Here is a 23,312-nt window from a genome sequence, read left to right on the forward strand (position 1 = left end):
ATCCAACGGTTGTGTTTTCTGATCTTGCCAGAGTCCTGTGTGGCTACAAGCTCACACAGTGAGGTCAAGAGAGAGCACAACCAGAAAACGTGTGAAAAAGGAAAACAAAATGGAGGAGGGGCACCCGCAGGAGATGAAGGAAAGCCAGCAGAAATGCCTACAGTGTACAACAGCGTTTTTCTCAGCCCCCGTGAAATAGCATGTCCTTATCTCTACCTGAGAACTTAAAAATATATATATATATTAAAGAAAAGCTCTTCCTTGGCCAACCTTCACAAATTTCCAGCAACGATTTGGAAACTATTTATTTGTTACAGGTTATATTCTATTTGCAAAGAAATCTAGAATTTATTGTAAAATGCTGACTCCCAAATGCTAAGCTGATGGGACAGAAAATAAGTTTATACAGCTTTCTCTTGCAATTAGTGATTTATATACGTTTGCTCAGAAAGGGTAGACATTGTTGCGTTTTGTTAGATAAAGAAACTCTGTGCTATGCAAATACCTTTAAATGGAAAATAAATTTACATTTCATAGTAGTTTTTCAAATATTACTTTCACACCCGAAACTCCTTTTCAAAATGTTTTCTCACACACAGCTTATTCTTTTTACATTAATTTTCCCTTTTTTTTGCAACATACCCTCCCCCAAGCCTCGGGGGGAAAAAAAAAAAGCTTACTTTTCATGTCAGTGTTGTAACTTATAAAAAGTATCTGAAATTTGGTAATAAATAATGATTCAAAGAACAACCTACAAATAAAGATAAAAGGTATTTTGTCTACTGAACTCACTCTTTGCCAAATAATTTAATTTGTTAAATATGCCCAATACTGATATTCTCCTGATTCTTATCTGTGTACCAGAAACATCCATATCTACTTTGGTCAGCCTTATATTAAGGCAACTTGTGATCATCTTAGACTGCTCATGTAATATCAGTACACAAGGCACACAGATTATTGTCTGCAAGAGAAAGTGCCAAATTACTTTAATCAACCATTAATCCACAAATAAATGAAGGTTACTGAAAAGTGTAATGATCTCAGTTACATGTTGCACTTGAACAGGATTTTTTTTTAGCTTAGCAGTTTTTCTTTCTAAAATAAATACCTAGGTGCATTCATAAGAAAAGTAGCTACAAATTCAAACCATCTGAAATTTTATAGATGAAAGACAACCTCATTGTGAGGATCCTGATCAAATGCGATTACACAGAGATTTGCTACTGGACAGGCTCCATTCATCAGTGGCAATCTCTCTCTGTAGAAAGGAAATATTTCCTAAAATGTCAGAACATACATTTTGCTCAGTTAAAAACAGGCTCCTACTCTTCCCATCCCAACTGCCTGAGGCCACTCACTTTGACAGAAATTGTATATATACATACATACATATATAACACACACATACAACAGAGAATATATGTATATAAATAAAGGCTCCTTCAATTTATTTACATCTGTATTACCTCCTCACCAATCTCCTTGGGGAATTGGGGTGAAAACTAACATAAAGTAAGTAGAACTATGTTCTATCTGTAGTACAGTACACCTTAACCAGTCACAGCACAACGTGTTAATAAACAATCTCAAGACAACCATTCTTGCTTTTTATTAAATACAACATCCTTCTGACATCGCCTTAAACTAGCAATAAGCAGAACTCAATGTTTTAATGTATCTACTAAGTCTGCCCACATTACATCTATGCAGCACCCAGCATAATTTCATTGTCCCTTTACATTGTCCTCGGTCCCCCTTGCTCTCAGACAAATTGAGGACCCATCCTGCAACTTGTCACTCGAGGGAGTCCTGCACAGAGCTCAGTTCCAGAGTTCACTCATCAGCAGCCAAATCCAATGAAATCCAAGTGACTTTGTAAGTGTGGCACGGTGCTTTGCAGCACTGAACTTACACCGTGAATGACAAACACGTGCATGCACATGAGAAGTATTTATTTAAAAACATTTTTAAGTTCATTCAGGACAGTTCAGGGGTTTGTTTCAATGAAAATATTTTTCAAATGTCCTTACAAGGAAAAAGGAAAATTACTGCCAGAATTTGCTTTGAAGCAGGAGAAAAGTTGTTCATGGCTAAACCTTAGTTGAAGTAGCCACTGAGATCAGTTAATAAACATTACATTGAGACTCCTAAGAAAGTTCAAATTATGGAGACACTTCCAGGCAACTTAACATGATCCTCCTGTACTATTAAGGAAAAGGTGTGCCCAGTAAAATAGATAGCTCAGTTGTACCTTCTGGTTACGCACCAGAAAGGCAGTCACAAATTAAATGTTGCCAACAGGAAACTCGCTCTATTTTTTTAAATGTTACAGAAACAGACACATGCACTATTTGCAGGACTGGACTCTTGGCATCTCTTTCTGAGGAATGAATGCCAGACCAAGCCTGGCACTGATGCAATGTGCAGTCACAGTGGGCACAACAGAGGTGGCAGCTCTGTGAGATGCAGTTGTGCAAAGTCTCACTCTGCCATTTTTCTCCCAGCTAGCATGTTAAATCAATGAGAACAACAAGAAGTTTGGGAAACAAGACGTCCCATTTTATTTTGGCTCAGTTCCTCAAAAATTACACTCCATCACTGCGCTGATACCAAATGGAATGGTGTATTCTGCATTTCCTCAGGCTGCATGCCTCTACTGCTTTCCTCAAGTTAGCTCAATTTTTCATGGAGCAAAGCCAGAGTCCTATGAGTTTCATGATACAAATGAAACCCAAACATGGAAAATAAATTATTAGTTTTCAGCTTAAAGAGCAAAGTATTGTAACTCCTGAAGCTATAAAGCAGTGGAATTGACACAGGAGTCTGGGTGGGAACACGAGGCCAGGGTGGAGGAACGGGTGAGAAGGATTGCCTCTCCTAGCAGAAGTCCACAGTTATGTTGCTCAAGGCAGTAATGGAACTGCAGGGTTGCAACAAGCAAGGATTTCATCCAGGAGAAGGAAAAACAAATACAAAACCCAAACCAAACAAGCCAGCACAAAAACAACAACAAAAAAAGAAACTTAACCAAACCAAACAATCACAAAAGCTTAGCATGGATCGTATCTTCAGCAAACAGTTTTTTCTTCAAGATTAATAGAGATGCTTGTTTAATTTAAAAATAACCATACAGAATAATTCAGGGGCTCACAGCAACAGCAATGAAAAGTTTAACATCTAGCAACCAAATGTAATTATGCACTGGTGTTCAGAATGACAATTACTGGGCTCTCCAATATTTGAGATTTGTGAAAAGCATTTCTCCCATTTGGCATTGTAAAAGCAGTATGTAACATTAACAGACATGTAAAAAACAGGCAATATAAAGGTTACAATAAATAGCTAACTTCATACAAATCATCATTTAAATATTCCAATTATCTAATGTGTATATTTCAAAAATCGTACTTTTTGTAAAACAACCCCATGTTTAGCTGAAAATACGTAATTATAAGGCACACATGGATTAATTAAAACAACAGAAAACCAACATACTTTGTACTGTACTGGAAATATTAAATACTTCTGCTTGGAAAACACTTTCAAAAAGCACACACCACCTATTTGAAGGCAGCAATAAAAGTAAATCAGCCTTTAATCCCTGTACTATTTTGAAATAACCAAAGCAACCTTAGGGTTCCATCTGTAAAAACTCCTTTCATAACATGCACCTAAAAAAAATCGTTTGCAAGGAAAAAATGTTATCAGAAAAAACCATAAGATTCCAGCAAGCGGGATGCTGATGGGGGAGGAAGGAACAACTGACACAAATGTATCATAGTCAGTGGCATTACACCAAGCTCATCCCCTAGGAGACACTGATCCAGAGGGGTGAATCATTAAATACTGCTGACAGCCTGGAAATACATTTTATATTTAGGAATGTAAAAAATACTGTTTTTCATTATGCTGTTATAAACTACAGCCAGAAAACTTGTAAAAGCTTTGCACAACTCACCCACAGAGACCGAAAAACCAACATATTGTGACCTGCGTTGGGAAAGATTGCTTGACTTTATCTCCATTAGAGCAAAAATGTTGTTGTGAAGAAATACATATATTTCATTTATAGTGTTTAAAGTATGTATATGCACTACTTTTTGAGTTTTTTACAAATAAAAAATCTGTAGAGCATCAATTCTTTTTTCAAAAAAGTATTTTAAGTCATAACACAAGAAAAAATATCCCATCAAGTCCATATGGAACTTCACCCAGGGACAGACTAAAGCAGAAGACCATTTAGTTATAAAAGCTGCATATTTAAGGTCCTAATCTTGAAACCTTTATTTACATGAACAGGTTTTACTTTAAAGAACAAGTGTTTGCAAGATTGGAATCCAGCAATCATTAATCTTGTTGAAAGACTTTTTAGCATGAAGGACTTTGCTGTCCTTCCAAATAAACAAAAGCAGATAATTCTGCTGAATATTTTTCTAAAGTTCTGTCTTGTCACATTACAGCACTCAGAAGTTAAAAAGAAATTATAAGATGTGAGGTAAAACACCACTGAAAAGTTCTAAAAATCCAAGAAGAATAATTTGTTATTTAAAATTTATTCCTTTTCAAATATTTCTGTAAAATAGGACTGCTTCAAGGTGGTGTGTTATTTAGCAGTATGATTTGCTTGATCATTACGAAAATTGTGATGTGTCCAATTTTTTATCATCTTTGCTGAGCTGGTCAGAGCATGGTGATGATAAGACCAAAGGCTGTGGGCTCAACCCCCATATGGGCCATTCACTGAAGAGCTGAACTCAATGATACCTGTGGGTCCCTTCTGACTCAGAACACTGTGATTACCCAAGTTTAATTCTTCCTCCAAGCATCAATGAAGCAAACAAATGGCTCCTTAAAGGGAGGCCACATTTCTTTTCAAAGCTGTTCTTGATGTCGCCCCTGCTGCCATCGTGGTGTGCGGCACCTCCCGTGGGCCGGGCAGAGGAGCGCAGGGTGTGGGGGCTCAGTGAACCCCAGCTTGGCTTCTTCCACACCCCAGTACGTTTGCCACAAACGGTGGCAAAGCTCCAGGGAACTGTGCTTGCTTCACGGCGCTTTCATTCGCATTGCCTGTGTATCAGCGTGCCCTGTGGCTGACGGCAGACTGGCCATGGCTGAGATAATACCCATCCCTGATCCAGAGATCAGTGCAACTGATCTCTCTGGCAATCAGGGACAGGACCCGATGGAATGGCATGAAGTTGTGCCAGGGAGGTTTAGGCTCCCTATCAGAAAAAGATTCTTCCCCCAGAGAGTGGTTGGGCACTGGGACAGGCTCCCCAGGGAAGTGGTCACAGCACCAAACCTGACAGAGTTCAAGAAGTGTTTGAACAAGGCTCTCAGGCACATGGCATGACTCTTGGGGATGTGCTGTGCAAGGCTTTGTGCATCCCTTCCAACTCAGACTATTCTGTAATTCTGGTCCTTCGGCAAGGGGAGCTGTGATCGTCCCTGCCTGCCCCACGCCAGCACCCCAGTGCAGGGCATGGCTGTGTGTTACTGCCGGGGAGATGGGGCACACGCAGCACTAAAACCATTAGCTCCAGCAGTGCTGCCCTTCAGACAGTTTCGATCTACCATTATTTTGATCCTCAAAGATATTAATCAGCATTTCCAGTTCTGCATTGTGTGCCAAATTAGCTTTAAAAAAGAAAGAAAACAAACCGAACATTTAAACCGTATTCAGAGAGTAACAAAATCTTTGAATCTCTCATATCAATCACTTCCTTGGACCACAGTCAGCTGCCCGGGGAGGACCAGGTTATAAATGGCCCGAGGAAGCGATAGGCAATGAATAGCCCTGACCCTCGCTTCCCCGGTTCGGTCGGGGTTTGCAACCTGAGCCGGGAAGGGGCAAATTCCTGCCGCTCCCGCCGCGGCCGGGCCGGGCAGGGGAGCGCAGGGCGCCGCAAGGGAGGCCCCGGCCCCTTCTCGGCGCCGCCGCGGCCCCGAGCACCCCCTGCCCGCTGACACAAGCCCCCAGCTCCATCCCGCAGTGCCTCCATGCCCCGAGCACCCCCTGCCCGAGCACACAAGCCCCCAGCCCCATCCCGCAGTGCCTCCATGCCCAGAGCAGCCCTGGAGCAGGAGCAGCCTGCCCTGCCCTGCCCTGCCGGCAGCGCTAGCGACTGATCGCGCCATGAACGCAGCATCCATGCCAGGGACAAAAAGCAGCTCCAGCCCCCCAGAGCGGAGGTTTTCCGCCACCCGGGCCAACTGCAGCGCAGCACACAAGTCAGCAGCTGACTGGCAAATCTGGCCAGCGAGCAGAAAGATTAAGTGCCAGAATCTTTTCCTTTGGTCCCTTCCAGATGCCACTGCGCTGATGCAGAAGGGAGCTGGCAAATACAAAACCCGCGGTTAAAGCCTACATCACTCTCCGCCGTCCCTCCGCGCAGCAGAATCCAAACTGACCTACATTGTTAAACCTGTTTCCTGAAACACGCAGGAATGCAGTACAACATGAAAACACGGCTTGTACGCAGATATCGGGGCGATCTTGTATTTCCTATAACAGCATCTATTCATAATGAATATTTCATTGCGGGTTTGTTGCATAATTTCTAAATTATTTTTTCTGATTTAAATCCTTATTGCTTGAATGTACCTTTTTAATAGTAGCATTTTAATAGCAACATTGCTACCAGAAAGCTTTAGATAAAAATCTGTCAAATTAATGGAAACTTGACATTTCAAAATCTTAACAGCTGCTTTTGACACAAAAGTATTTTGTTTAGTAAATGTGTAAAAATTATGTTACAGTCGGTAATCAGTATTTTTCAACAAAACAATTATTAAAGGAAGAAAGGATTAATGTCTTTCTTCTGTATTTAGCATGTTCCTTATTGTTTGATAACTTACTTTCATACAGATTTAATAAAAGGAAGCAATTTGCTTTTTTGTCCATCGTCTTTAAAAATTTGGTAGTGAGATGTTAGTGTGCCCAGAACAATGTGATCACAAGACATATAAATTCAGATTAACTTTGTTAAATCACTGGAATTAAACATTAACAAAAAAAACTGTACTAAATTTTCTACATGTTCACTTAAGTAGAGAAAATTGTTCATCAGTACAAATTTTTATTTTCTTACATACTATCAATAAATAATTGTCTGCCAAGTCCTCTTTCACACCTGAAATGCCAGGAATTTCAAACTTGTCCACAAAATGGCACAGCTACATTTAAATTAATGAAGATCCTGCTGAATGTGCTGCAAGAAATTCAGATAAACATTCATGCAAGATAAGTATATACAAATAATACTGTTATATAATTAGTTTTGGGGGCATTTTAAAGATTGCAAAGCTGTCACAAAGATAGCAAAAAACAAGTCCACTTAATGATAGTTTACACACACAAAACCCCCTTTCATTTATTTAATCAAGTTTTTTTTTGTTTCAGTATCTAAGCTCCCAAATGAAACTATCAGAAAAAAAAAATCCTTGAGACAAACTGTGCATATGCACTGAAACTCCTTGACAACTATTTCACTGACTTCACCCAGCTCAACATTTCATCTCTTAGTAACATGTGGTCCTTAAAATGTAGATAAAACATCCTGTACTTTCAAAATGCACATCAGATGGAGGGAGAAAACAGAAACCAAGCTAAGATTTACCATTTTTTAAGTATTTAACAAATAGATTATATTTATCATCCTAAAACCAGAAATACTGCAACAAAAATCAATCATTTTATGCCATTAGCTCACTCAAGAGAATATAATATACTATAGGTGTATTTCATGACACCTATCTATTATGGTCAGTGCTGGCTTAGATCCCTTGTAATTCAGATAACATTCAGACGAAATCAATTTTTAACTATAGAAACACAGCAGCATTTTATATATAATTAAAAAAAAATATACTAATTCCCATTAAAAATATATTAATATGTGGATCACAGAAAATCTTAAACATTGATTATACTATCTAATAATGAACACTAAAAATAATTCATCTTTCACCAAATGCTCCAGCTGTAGCCACTTCAGCAGTCTAATCTTAGTCCATTTACAGCTGCCACCAATTAAAGAATGATCATCCAAAGAAGTACTGTGTGAAGATTAACAATAAACCCACATAAGCATGGAATGGGCTATCATTTCTCAATAAACTACTGATGATTATTGTCACTAAAAAAGAAACTGCACTACAAAAATAAATTAATCTGCCATTTGAAAAAAAATGATTTGTAATTGCTCAATTAAAATAAATTAATGAAGATTAATGTGAAAATTCTTTTGGGAATCTGGATCTACCAATTACATTATTAAACATACAGAGATGTTGCTCAAAGCAAACTGCAGATTAATTTTAAAAGCATCTGTGTTCTTCAAAAATGTAGCTATTAAATGTAAATACATATGAAATGGAATATGCATTTTTGTTTTTTATAAAAGTCTTTAATAATTTCTACTGAAGACAATGTAGGCACAGATCAAATTAAAAGGAACCTTCCCAGTCTTGAATTTATTTAAACATTTTCAAATCCAATAGATCGTATTTTGGAATATTGTAAACTTCTTTTTTTTCATTTTTGAAGAAGAGAAGAATCTGATAACCTACTTTCTTAGTGTAGATAATAGACTATAGTCCAAGATAATTAAGCACTCCCTAGTGAAAGATGTGGTAATTACTGCTCCATTAAATGTTTGCAAAGGCAGGAACTAACACTAACAGAATCCTACTCCTGCAAGTCTAAGCAAAATTTTTATCTTCAGATGTACTATATTTCTGCCTAAAAATCTTGAGTATTGTTTTCATCTTAACAATGCACCTTTAAAATGTTTTGCTAACAGTTCAATCCCACAGTCCCACTCTTTGTGACTAGTGCTGTAAAGTCAATGGTGACATGTAAAGTTCTCTACAGTATCAGAAATGAAGAGTTTATTGTTTTATTAAAGCATCTGCTTCACATCCAGATCAATCACTCTCAAGTAATGTCTGTCTTTAACAATTATCACTAATTCCTGAAGCCAGGTGAACACATCTGTAAAAATTGTTTTATCTTGTTTTTTTTCTCCAGGTTGCAGTAGTTTCTAAACCAGAATCACACACAACAAACAGGATGCCCTAAAATGAGCCTGCATGCTGGAGCCACACACAGCCCTAGAAACCATGCATTCCTTACAGGGCTCACTTCTACCCTACATTTCCCATCCAATAAACAACTTCTGCAAAACATGCGACATGAAAACATTGAACAAATGTAATTTTGACTCACATAAAACAGCTATTACAAATGTAATGTGATTTCTTTAATTAACACACGCACACAGGCACACAAACCTCCAAAACCAAACACAGCAGGCAAACAAGGCAGATTTGGCACAGCCAAATGAAAATGTCCTCACTGCAGTGGAGACCCGTTGAGCACTGTGGTGAAATGGAAACTTTTTGATTAACTGCAGTTACAAATATTTGAGGATTACGCCTCCAAATTCGCGAATTGTCCACCTGCTCCTGTGTGAGCAGAAGGTTCGGCTGCTTCCTGCTCTCCCTTGTCTCTGAGTAGTATTTCTGCATCCTTAACACCAGATCTTGGGAAGAAGACAGATCCTGAAGGATCCAGCCAGCAGGACACCCATGCTCCCCCTCATCACAGATATGCAATACTGTAAGTTACAGGGTTTAAAAAAAAATTTCCCGATACCTACTGCATCCCATCAGGCCTGCCAGAAATCAAAGGCACCACACAGGACTCAGTAACTGTCCCACTCCTCAAAGGCATTTTCACTGCGAGGGTGAACTACATCCACCTCCAGCAGAACCTGCCTGTGTCCACACTGAGGGTTCTTATTGCACATACTGAGGAATTTATTTGGGACTGAGCAATTTTTCAACAGGAAGTTGTAAGAAAACCGCATTATCAGCCTGATACTTTAGCATCAGAACAGATTGGTAGATGAGTGGCCAGGTGAATTTAGGTAAGACATTAAATATCATGCATTCACAGTAGGAAAAAAGTAGTATACTGTGAAAATTACATACAAATTATATACATAACATAACACGTATGCATGAACTTGACAAGTTCTATCACTTTTAGTCAATTTTCAATTAAGCAACAGTGACCCAACCCCTGTTTACTACCCTACATTTTAGGTGCTGTAGAGGAAACACAAAATTTTTGAGCACAAAATGCACACTTACAGCCTTATGAAAACAAAAGCCTGTGAACCACATAGTTTCAGTAGAAACACTCATGTAAGAGTCCTAACATCCACTTCTAAGTTTCGCAGGTCAGTAGGACCACTTCACATGGGAATACTGAGCAGAATTTGGCTCACCAGGTCTGTAATCAACAAGAAGGGAAGGGATGTCATAATTTCTTCGCATTAAGGGAGAGGTTTTGTGCACTGATTAAACAATTCTCAAATTTCCATTCACTTCATGTACTATTGTGTTTAATACCTAGGGAAGAGCGCAGCAAACAAGTTTGTGAATAATTCTTGGATCTTATTCCACTTTAGTGTCAAAAATGGCTGATTCTCAGGATGTATAATCTGCATCTGGTCTTAGACCAGGTAATAAAACTGGGTGAGGTAATGATATATATTTTAAATACAGGATGCAATTGGGGGTCTAATCCAACATCTAAAGAAATGAGCTTGGATCTATTGGGTATGTTTGATACTACTACTTTTATATATTTCTAGTATTTCCAGTACAATAAGTCTAAGGATATTCAGAAGTTACTACATATGGTCAGCAGAGGCTTTTTAAACCCCCTTATTTCCCCTAAGATTGTATTATTACAAATGTCTCATAAAACTAACCAAAATTTTGATTACTACCTTGCAAAACACAGTTGTAAAATGAAATAAAATATTTTTAAATTATAGCATATGTGCAGGATATAAAGGATTTTAAAGACACCTCTACTTTGAAAAACCTACAAAATGATGCTTATTCTGGTCTCCTTAAAGTACACAATGGCTATCAGTTTTACTGTCAGTTTCAGACCACGGTTTATTTTGGTCTATGTATTTATATGACCATAAACAGAGAGTGGTTACACAAATGTTAAAGTAGCCTCACGTGGCACTATAATAAAAACAATCAAGAAAAATAAATTCTCTCAGCACTGCATACCTATAGATTAGCATCACTAATTAAAAGAAGGTCTCTCTCTGGGAACATATTATCTTTGATGAGAAAGCCACTATCAGCTAAATTGATGAGAATTACACATTTATGAATGTAATAACAACATTAGCATTTTCTGACAGTGCACAAGATCTGTTATAGTTATGAAATAGTAGTTTGATTTTGTAGATAAATTCAAACACTCCAAATATTAATTACTTATGCCTTTACTCAGATTTTACGTGCTAAAAAATTTTAACCAGTGAAAATAGTAACTTATGATGCTAAAAAATTAATTAAAACTTTTCAGCCTTCCTCCTTCCAAAAAATGCAATTCTAGTACCAGATCAGAATTTTGGAATAGGAACTGTATGATATTCATGGCTCCTGCTCTGATAATAGAACAAGAACTCTCAGACAAATAATGTCAAATGCTTTGATATATTTAATTTTCAAAGTTGAAAATCCATGCATATGGAATAATTAAGGAGCTGTACTTTCCAGATTATCAACTAATTTCACTAAGACCTCACCTATCTGCTAAAAAGATCTATCCAAATTATTATGAACATACCCTGCAAATATGCTTATTTCTGTTCTGTAGAAGAAAAAGCCCACATATTATTTATACGAATCAAAATTTCTCTGATTTTTTTTTTTTTGTCTGCCATATAAATAGTGCTTTTTAAAAACTGCAATCATATTTCAGTGCCACCACTGAACTGTAATCACTAAACAAGAAAAAGAGAAACTGGAAGACTGAAGTGTGACACGAAGATTCCTGAAACATTTCACTTCCAGCAGGAGCTCAGATGCTTGCACTCATGCCAACACCCTGGAATGCCCTTTTCCTCGAAAAGTCATTATAACTTTCATTGTGTCTCCATCCCCAGCTTAAGGTAGCAATGTGAGAACTCTGCTATTTTGCACCAGGAGACTGCAGTTTCATTCATCACATTTCTGTGATGGTAGCCTCTATCTCTTTCCTCCAATATCTTCACCTCACCGTGGCTGCTGCTTGCTTGCACCCTTGACCGCCCTTCCATGGTGCCAACACAAATAAGGGTGGGCAACCCTTATTTGTGGGGATCATGGGGATTCTCTATGAAAAATGATACAAAAGTCAGATACAAACCCAAACACTTCCCCAGCTGAGTTTGCAATGCAGCCCCACAAACACTTATCCTAGTCCAACACGAAGAGTGGTACAAAAGCTCTTGAAACTTACTGAGGCAGCAGCACTGCTGCCAAAAGTAAAAGTCAAGTCATCTCCATAGGATTCCCACCGAGAAGTGTGGCTGTAGGAGTTTCAGTCTCCACCTATTCACCCCACACTGCTACTGCAAAGCCTTATTTGGCTGCTTGCAGAGCAGCTGTTGAACTGCTGCATGTTACAGCTTTGCATGTTCAGGAAAAATCGAATTCAGTGCCAGTTTTCCATAATACAACAGACTGTGAAGCCTGCAACAAGGTCCACAGCTGCACCACAAGCAGCCAAGCCATCTCTGGAGTGAGGATCTGGAATTCCCTTTAGCCATCTCCCAAAGTAGTTAACCCTCCCTCCATTTTAAGTCAGAACCAGCCAGACTAATCTGAGGAAAAGCATGGACACCAATTTCAACTGAATAGGGTTAAGCAATCAGAAGCACTTCCCCACCTTCCATGCAGAGGTGTTTAGTGATACTCTACTGATGTGAAAGCAATTTAAAGATTCACTGCCTTCACTGGTGATATCCATCAGGCAAAAGCCAGTCCAAATCTGTCCTGAAGAACTATCCTTTAAAAAGAGCCAAGCATCACGTAATACCTCTCTAACAACCCTGGTTACTTTCAGCTGATTTTAAAAAGGGCAAAAAAAAAAAAAGCACTCCTACATACAGGGAATTAAAAATTTAAACACTATCTCCTTATTTATTTGTGTTGGTTTTAAAAAGCATCATAAATGGTCTTTACCCTCTAGTTTCTAGCTCCTAGGATCATTCTTAAATGACTCTTTTACAGTCACTTTTATACACCTTTGTAGAAACTGGTGGGCCTAATTTTGCTAATGTTGATAATTAGTGGGGAAATATGGCAGGCCTTTATTGCAATGGGTTACTCAAGGAAGATGAACTAAATAATATTTACATGGGAGTATACTTTGTGAAATAAAACTCTGGATGGTTCTAAATGTACCTACTACCTCAGTAATGTAGTTGCAAACCAGAACAAGCAACAATAACAACATTTTTCCCAATCTGACAATTCATTTCCTTTTAGCTTTGGTTCATATATCTGCTTTGATATCTTATGTTTGTGCCCCAGACAAAATATCCTCTTCCTTCCAGTATCCCAACCCCTGTGCACAACTTCCTCAGTCTTGGAGAAAAGGAGGATAGCAAGCTCTGGAAAGGGTGCACTTACTGCTCTGCCGAAGAGGGAAATACCTCTTAGGACAAAATTGTCCCACTGCAGCCCTCTGCCTTTGGGCCATTTGTGATTTCTACTTGTCAACATGCAAGGCTTAAAACTCTTCAACAAAGTCTGATCTGATTCAACATCACTTTAATCACTTAAATACTATATAGGTTTACTAATAACAATTGACTACAGTGTTGGGGTTTGATGTAAATAGATGAAATATGGAAGGTTGAGAAGATGGCAGCTCCATGACTCAAATTACAAGTTTCTTCAGACAACCATCTTAAACCATCAAGCTGTCAGTGAAGTATTTTGCCATCTGTGTGTCCATTCACTATGCTAATTTATACAATAATTAGCAGCCAAAAGTAAGTTTTAGAAATTTATTAAAAAAAAAATCCCAATGCTGTAGCACTCCCCACCACAATCAGTGGTCCCCATCATTTCTCTGCATGCTGCAGCACCGCTGGTGAGTGCCAAAGCTTGGCTCCGGGTCTCCAGCAGCTCCATCCCGTTACGGATGCCACACGCGCTGAGCAGACTTTGACACCCGCGTCTGATCCCTGCCGGATCTTCCACACACATGCTCACTGCAGACACACGCTTACTCCCCACTCCCTGTTCGCTTCCTTCCTCAGCCCCCCTCCCTAAATCCTGCTAGCCACTTTTGTTTTGATTAGGACTGGGCTTGCCTGGTCCCCACCAGAAGTCAAAGACGACAAGTCTGTAATAGTGTACTCTGCATGGAGACATCTACACTCCAAACAGGCATTCCTATGTTACATTAAACATAAAGAGCAAGGAAATACTGATCCCACTTGCTTGCCCAGAACTTCCAGTTATCCTGAGCAATTAAGTAGTTTTTAAAGGCTCCCAATAAAACAAAAATGAAAAAGGTGTGCTAGATGAAAGAATGAATGCATCCTTGAAAAGGCACAGTATCATGTGCACTCACAACATACGAAAGTCAGCACTGAGTGTATAATGCCATGCACTACTCTGTCATAGCAAAAGCAGTTCTACTGTGCCTAAAAACTGGTTCAAAGAACAGGTATCTGATTCATCATTGAAAAGGATAGTTGGTCACATTAAGGGAAAAGACTGTTCAGATGCTGCTTATGTGACTCATTTTCCATTTATTCTTCTGTTTACAGTCAAAATAGTCTCAGTAATTTTTCCTCTTTCTTTTCTTACAGGCACTTGGAACAGTAAGAGCAATCTTTATAATACAGAAATGATAGTGCAGTGCAGAAGGATTCAATGCAAGAAAAAAGGTTGTTTTCCATTTTTATAAAATTTTATAGTAACAGTAAGAAAGTTCAGATGAAAGTGAAAAATTTCAAGCCAACTATGTTCCTTTTAATGAGAAGACAAAATATACCAGCTCCTACATGCTGCTCCTCCCTTCCTTCCTCTCCCCATCTCATAAAAGAGGATCCCAAAGAGTGATTGTGCTTAAGGTCCCAGTTCAGAAATCTTGTATCAATCCCTTATTGAGGTAAGAATTTTGGACTACAGAGCCAGGTCTCAACAAACTCCATCGACATTGAACAATCGATCCCATCCTGAAAAACCACATTGTTGAGAAACAGACGTGAATTTTTAACCCGATTCTCACAAACATGCATTTAATTGCATCTGTTTACATTCAGCACTCTACAGTTCATCATCATCTTTAACATCCACACTTCACACTAAGTAAAGGAGAAGAGACTTGTTTCTAACTTAGTCTGTACAAAGTGTGCGCGAAAAAGAATATACAGCATTTTTGCCTCACTGCCAGCATCCAAAAGAAACAGTACATATTCGTGTCTAATTTTGAATGTGCAAAAAAATTTTAAAAACATCACCCTTTTTTGATTCTATGAGAACTTCAGCTCTTCTGAGTTCTTAGCACTGAAGACCTTTATTCATGTGCACCACAAAAGGCTTCCCTCACTTCACCTCTCCAGTCTGCTTTACCCTTTGACAAATAGATCTTCTAAAATTTAATAAGGGCCACTCACACATAACTAGGTCCAGAATTCACATCACAAAAGAGAAACAAGCTGTATTAATCAGTCCATAGTAACTTATAAAGAGAACATATGACAATATTGAGCTAAATTCAGTAAAGTGCACATTCCTTGGATATGAAAATGTTACAAAGGACTATCGTTGCTACTCTTCCAATTTTTTTTTCAGAAGAAACAGAGTTGGCTTGGCACATTGATGCACTGAGCATGGCTTCTGTTCAAAAAATCAAATCGTTTTTAGGACTCATAATTTTTATATGACCCTGAATGACTCAAACACAAGACTTAAAAGACATAAGCTGTATCAGAATAGAGCTAAAAAGGAAAAGACTGTGGACGTGTGTAAGTGTACCAAATTACACTGAAGACACACAGATGCACATATATAATGGCTGACGTGTTTCTACCTTGAATAATGCATCCAGCTCTAGGTACTTCATTACCAGAAGGGTAACAACAGTCTGAAGGTAGCTCAGAGGAGATCAATCAAAATGATTAACACCAAAGGAGGGACTTAAAAGGCAGGGTTAAAAACTCAATACTGCAGCTGTTTCGTGAACAGGACTTTCATTGGATGAAGGGGAAGAAAAGTCCGAACAAAAGCACGGTCCCCTAAAAATTTATCACAATATACAATTAGCAAAGCACTGACTTTAGAAAAATGTGACTATAATCCACACATAGCAAAGGGGGAACTCCAACACGAAAGCAAAACTATTTATTGCAAGCTCAAAAGTCTAGGTATAATGAGCTTAAACTATTATAGGAATTTTGACCTGACATACAGTAAGTTTTTGCTCATAGCACGATCTCATAAACTGGGCATAACCTCACCAAGAAAGGGTAAGATACAAAAGTAAAAATACTGTTGCAGGGTTCAAGCTAGCTTTGACAGGACTTTGACTAAGTAAACTAGAAGCTTCTCTTCCCTGCTCAGACTGCTTAATTCTATAAAATTATACTAGTAGCTACAAATACTGCAGAATGAGCAAATGAATGCACACAACACTACCTGCACACACTAAATGATGAAGTGTTTTCAAAGCAGTTTTGAACAGTAGTATTTTGTTTCAGCAGATTAATAAACTAACATTTTTGCCTTGAAAAGGATCCTTCACACGACAAATTTTTTCAAATTAATGAAACTAATAGGAATAGGGTCCAATCACCGCTCAGGCAACAGACTCTGTTGTACAAGCAGCAGCGCTAAATAACATTGCAGATTTAAAGACATTTTTATGCTCTGGCTCCTACTGCTAGAACTGGTCAACTTGTTAGGTAACAAAGCATTCTATGTAGCAAAATCAATTATCTAAAGTGTACACAATAGATAGTAGTTCTGTCTGTTACATTACACAGAAAACTGATCAAAAGAAGATTCATGTCAACATGAAGTTTATATATATAAACCTTAGATTTAATCAGAATTAAAATTACGAAAAACGTACTTTCTTTGCTGCAAGAGCAAATTCACTGCATAACACTAATAATAACTTCATGCAGTAAGACGTATCTCTAAGTAAACTCAAAATGACTGAGGCACACAGTTAACATGCAATGAAACATGGTATTTTTCACTGCATTTTACACTGTGATTATCTTAGAAACCCAAGGGTATGGATAAGTTGTAGAATATTAAACTGTAATAAACAAACCTGTCTAACATTTCCTTCTCTTCCCCTCCTTTAGGGGACACAACTCAATAGAGACTTCCAAATTTACTACTACTTTATTATTTTCTATGACTACTTTCCATTATGAAACCAAACACCTTGTCTAGTATTACTTAAATGTATCAGGTTATCATGCAGTTCAATACTTCTCTATTTCCACAGCTCTAAGAATATCTTTGTTTCCAAATGTGTTTTTTATTAACAGCACTGCTATGTTTCAAATATTTGTCTTCTACTATTCAGGAAGAAAAAAAATTACATACATTAACACAAAATTACATCAAGAAAGAGGGGGTTTTATCTTAAAAGTAAATTTATAAAACTGTAAAGAGCAACTTCGTGACTTAAGATACAAAGAAGGGAAGAAAAGGGGAAAAGGAGGAAGACTGCTCCTTCTTTGATAAGTGTTTCATTCATCCAATTCCAAAGAGAAAAAGTAGCAGCAAAGAGGGGCCAGCTTATATGCCAGTACAAAGCAGGAAGTGTAGGAATTTAGTGAGTTCACTACTGGATTCTACGCTTTGTACATAATTTCAAATGCAAGCAGCTCCACTGAATTGCAGGCCCTTAGGTACACGGGCACACGTAAGGCAGCAAGACCAGAAATCCACCCCACCCTGCACTGCAAGGCAACAGGCCACAGCAGCAGTTTCTTCAGAAGTTTCAGTCACCTTTTTACTAACCTAATCCAAGGTATATGCTTTAAAAGAGCCTGATAAAGTTACTGCAGAATAAAGCCGGGCCACCAAGAGCAGCATTAAAAGGCAGCCACTATACAATCATGGAACACCCCCTTCACCGTCATTGCAAACGTCATAGAAAACCGACAGCCACGTAAAAAGATGCCTTTTGCCTTCCTAACATGGCCCTAGCCAACCCCAAAATGGTCTCTCTACCTGGTACCTCTCTGCTCTGCTCTAATCACAGAAGAGATGGGTGAAATTCAAAATAGCATTGCTGCAACTGGACACTTAGAGAAGGACCAGAGGTCTTCTTCACAAACCACAGTACAGATCTTGAAAAGTTCTCTTACTATTTTGCACCTATTTTGCATCTGTAACTCTTTCACATGAAGGCATTCATACCAGTTTCCACGTTCAAAACACAAAACTATCAATGCTGCTGTGCTTAAAATTAAAAACATGGACCATACACCCCTTGTCTCCCCAACAGCCTTACAGAGACAGTGCTTTTGGTCTGAATACTTAATCATTTTTTTTTTCTCCCTAGAAAGGAATAATTAAAAATCAACCAACCAAACCACATACACGCTTCAGAGTATCACCACAGGGACACTCTCAGGTCTGAATTACTGCAAAATAACACTATAATTATGTCTTAATTTCACTAACTAATCTCAGATGAGCTTTTAAAGAGTAATTCGAGGTTTACAAGTAAACCGTTTAAAACTGTACTCAAATGTTATCTGAATGAAACCCGACATTTATTTATCCTTTTCCCAGCTTAATTTTAAACAGTTTCCAAGGAAAGGCATATCTGCTCCTGATCAGTCTGGTGACAAATGATAAACCTTGTTAAAAAGTGTGACATTTGAAAATAAATAAAAACCACAGGAGACTTTTCTAACCAAGGAGGAAGATACGAAGAAACATTATACCCTTACACAAATCACCAGCCACAGAGACTAAGCACAACCTAACGACCTTATTTACTCAAATTGTACACTGCCAACAAAACCACTACCTAAGGCAACTCTTTAACTACAGATGTACTTAAATACCTAGAAAAATAGGTTACTTCTCTTCACGTAAAACCGGAGTCCCACTGAGCTCAACCAAATGTGGCAGGCTGAGATAGAAGACAAAAACGGGTCTTACTTGGTGTACAAAGACATCAACTGGAGACTCCAAGGGGCTTCCCTCTCGGTTGCTCATGGAGATGAACCCGAATCCCATTCTCACATTGAACCATTTGCAATGGCCGGTCCCGTGCAAAACCTGGGATTCCTCTTCTTCTTCCTGCTCCGGCAACTTCCCGGGTTCGTCTCCACCTTTACTCGCCCCTGCTGAGGAAGAGGGAAAGGCGGGGGGTGTGGGGGGGAAGGGGGGAGAAAAAGAAGGAAGAGAGGGACAAGATGCAAAGCAAAGAGTTAAATTCTGGTAACATCATTTTGCCGCTGTATAAAGGAGTTACTACAAACGGAACGGGGGAAAAAAAAAAAACAAAAAACAAACAAAAAAAAAACAACAGGGGGGCGAACAAAACAAAATCAAAAAGCAAACGGTGAAAAGTGCGTATTTTTCCTAAATCCTAAAATAAACAACCTTCTCCCCAAAATACGTAAAAAAATAAAATCACCGGAGGTTACAGAGAGGAAACACTGCGCACGGAGGCTCTCCCTCTCTCCGAGCCCAGGGCAGCCCACGTTTCTGTACATACGTGTATTTTTCCATTTAACTCCATCTTTCAGCCACATTACAGCACGGAACGCGATACTTTACTTGAATATTGCTGGTTTAAGACCGATCCCATTTCTCAACAGAAATTCTCAGCCCAATTAGTCTCTCCTCGCAAGGCGCAGGACCGGGGGGGCGAGGGGGGAGGCCGGCCGAGGAGGGGTGGAGGAGAGAGAATAAGCAAAATTGGGTAGATTGCACAACTGGTTATTGCATATGCAGCGCCGAAACCACTATTTTCCAACGTGTATCCATCCCTCCTTGGAATAAACTTTCGATTAAAGTTGGGACAGGTGTACGGCCGTTTTCTCATCCCACCACTGCAACTGTGCTTAATCAAACAGGAACAATTCAAACAATAGCCCCCTGAAAGCTTTTCAAGTTGTGAATCGGTGTGGGCGGTACGGAACAGTTTCTGAGCTGGGTAACAATGGGTTTGGAGAAAGCCCCCTTGCGCGAGCTGCTAAAAAAGGGTAATGCATAGTTGGGTTAAAAAGGGGTGGGGGGAGGGGGGAGAGGGGGAGAGAGCGAGCGAGCGAGCGAGCGAAAATCATAGTAAAACAATAGAAAAAGAAAATTAACCTTCGGCCATGTTGCCCCACGGGCCCTCTGCTCCAAACTCGTGAGATGAAAACTTTCCCTGTGGATCGAAGTGGTCTTCTGCATTAATCTAACATCCTGATTTTGAACGATCGCAAATTTAGCTCGCATGGTCTAATGTGCTTTCCCTCTTTTGATTTTTCCCGTCTCTCTCGCTCCGTTTCTGGCCCCCTGCGCACACGTGACTCGGTCAATTACATGCTTTCTTGCTACTAATTTCGCATCGGATCCTTAAGGGGTTGGCAGGAGGCAGGAGCAGCCAATCGCCATTTCAAGTAGCCTGACACACCAAAATAATTTATGAATGAACAAGAAATTTCCAACACGGCGCTTTTTTTTTTTCCTTTTTTTTTTTTTTCCTTTTTTTTTTTTTTCTTTTTTTTTTTTACCCCTTCCTTTTCGGACGGCTAATCTGCACGCTTCTTTACGGGAAATCGAGATGACGTATTATTCTGGGGTTTCTGCCCTCCCGTGCATGCAGAAATCCGTGTGTTTCCAGATACAGCCCGCTGAACAACAGCTGCACGCAGGGGCGGCCGTGCGGAGGAGATTGTGGCGTATCTGTGCCCACCGCAGGCGGGCTCCGCGTACGCACACCACGGCGAGATGCTCCCGGACGGGGGACACACGTGTGAGCAAACACGGACGGGGGGACACACGTGTGAGCACACACGGACGGGGGGGACACACGTGTGAACACACGGACGTGGGGACACACGTGTAAGCAAACACGGACGGGGGGACACACGTGTGAGCAAATACGGACGTGGGGACACACGTGTAAGCAAACACGGACGGGGGGTCACACGTGTGAGCAAACACGGACAGGGGGACACACGTGTGTTCAAAGGCGCAGGGCGAGAGCCGGGAAGCGTCTGTGGCACCCTCTGCGCACAACGCGGGCAGATACGCAACTGGATCGTTACTAATTTCGCATTCAAATTAAAAGCGCGCCGGAAACGCGGTATCACCTTAATATGCCCCAGAATGTGCGGAGATCTAGCGTTTCACAACATTTCTGGAGGGGGGATGGGGCGAGGAATTGTACTTCACAGGTTTCTCCGCCATCTCTTTCCGGGGGAGGGGATGTGATTAATGACTTCCTAAATAAGAGCCCAGTTTTCAAGCCGAGAATTGGAGTGAACCTCAACCAGCAGTTGGGAGAGGACTGACAGAGAGAGGGATTTACTGGAGAAAAGGGCGGAAAAAAAAAAAAAAAAGCCTCGGGGGAAAAGGACAAAGAGGGGAGAAATAACAGTGCCCGGGGACTGCTGTTTTAAGTCTTCACTGCCAGCGGGAGAGGGGATCAAATTCGGAGAAGAAATGTGTGATGTGTAACGGGCTTGGTAACAGCCCCTTTGCAAAGGCACTCCCCTTCCGCGCTCACAGGTACACAGCTATGGCCCTGCCCTCCAGCCCTTCCCGCTGCTCTACTCACGGCCAAACGCTTTTAAAATAGTAATTTATAAACGTGGAAAAAACCCGAACAATTAGGAGAGAATTAGTTTTATTTTCCATCTGTTCATCTCCTTTAGCGTAAAGTTACAGATGAAAATATTGTGTCCTCATCACCACCTACTCGCATTAACCTGTCTTTCCATGCGGTATTTATATATATATACACATATACACACATATATACACGCGCATATATATACGTGTGTGTGCTTTAAACGTTGCCCATATCTTGTAAAAACCTGGACTCTGACTTTCTTTTTAACCTCCCCCCTCCTCCCCCAGCATCCTCTCTTATCCCAAGGACACACAAACAAAAGCCAAGGCAACAAACTGATCTGTGCAGAACCTGAATGCAAGGGGCTTATGCATTTGCAAAGCACTTGCTGTTGTTTGGGAAGTGGCGTCGATCAGTCTGCCCAATTAAGGGGAACGCCTTTGCCCCCATGGGCCTGTTTACTCCTTTTGTTGCCTTCCAGGAAAGCGTCAATTCCCCTGCTAGCGCCTCATTTCTGTGTGAAACACCAAGGTGGAGGCTCCATGTGATAGTTTGCAAGAAAAAAGCGAGGGTGGGCAAGAGTGTACAAATACAAGCACACTGGCAAGTGGAGCAGAAGCTTTAAATCCTGAAATTCCTTTGCAGTCTTCAACCGTAAATTTCCTACAGGTTATTTCAACAGTCAGGTCGACGTCCTACACTGACCTGCCTTACGCATTCGTGCAACATACCACTGCTTTTGGCTCATAACCTCCTTTCCCCTCTTACGATAGCGATTATTTTACAATATTAAATCTCCAGTAATTTTATATGCTTGAATCTTATGACCCAGGCGATAGCTAATATATAATAAATGTACGAGATTTTGATACACGTGAAACCTCAGTTATGAACAAGAAATTAAGGTTACCGGAAAAAAAAAATCCTTACACTTTAACTGCCCAAGACTATATATCTTGTGGCAGAATGGCACATTTATAGAATAGAAGATTCATCTGCCCCTCCCCTGGAAAAGACAGAAAATATCTGTTTAATAAAGTTTTTAAAGTCTTTATTTTAAAATATTGATTTATTTTGCCGATATTCGGTATTAAAAAACTCTGTAGAGGCTAGAATATTGGTTAAACAGACACTAGTTTCATTAAAGTTCATTGAGTTCATTAAACGGACAAAATGTCTTGTTAGCAAATTTCAGTGAAAATAAAATTCACTATATGTTCTTCGATGAATAAATGAAAGACTACAAAACCACGTAAACAAATGAAAGTAAACATATTGGTTGCTAAGTTTTTCTTAGGTTGCAAAATAAATGCAGATTTTATAAAATAGAGGGGGGGTAGTCTTTGCAATGTGTCTTTACTGAGATTTTCAGGCCTCCAGTATTAGTGGAATTAAGGTTGGGGTCACTGGACTGGTCACTGGTGTCAGATGTTATCGACTCATTCATTTCCTGCAAGGGACATCAGCCTTTCAAGTTTTGTGGAAGGTAGAGAGCTGTTGCCAGCTGGGAACTCTCCGGGTAAAAGAAAAAAAAAATTAAAAGAAAAAAAAAAAGGAACCCCAACCAACACCCTTCCAAAATTCATTCTGAAAGGAGGGGGGAAGAGGTTAAAAAAAACAAACCTACGAAACAAGCTAGTTCGTGTAAAAATTAGTT

At 39.6% G+C, this 23,312-nt stretch overlaps 1 protein-coding gene across 4 annotated transcripts in view; it reads right to left on the bottom strand.

Annotated features, from left to right (window-relative positions):
- LIN28B (lin-28 RNA binding posttranscriptional regulator B) overlaps window positions 1-23,312 on the bottom strand; it is a 99,398-nt gene that overhangs the window by 62,921 nt on the left and 13,165 nt on the right. For 3 of the 4 annotated variants that reach the window (XM_088161967.1, XM_088161966.1, XM_088161965.1), the window contains one exon: window positions 19,024-19,211. In XM_088161967.1, the coding sequence (XP_088018093.1) occupies window positions 19,024-19,211 (188 nt within the window). The remainder of the gene's footprint in view (window positions 1-19,023; window positions 19,212-23,312) is intronic. The other variant, XM_088161968.1, reaches the window with a different exon arrangement.

This window comes from Sturnus vulgaris, chromosome 3 (assembly GCF_052056855.1).
Source record: "Sturnus vulgaris isolate bStuVul1 chromosome 3, bStuVul1.hap1, whole genome shotgun sequence".
Lineage (NCBI taxonomy): Eukaryota > Metazoa > Chordata > Aves > Passeriformes > Sturnidae > Sturnus > Sturnus vulgaris.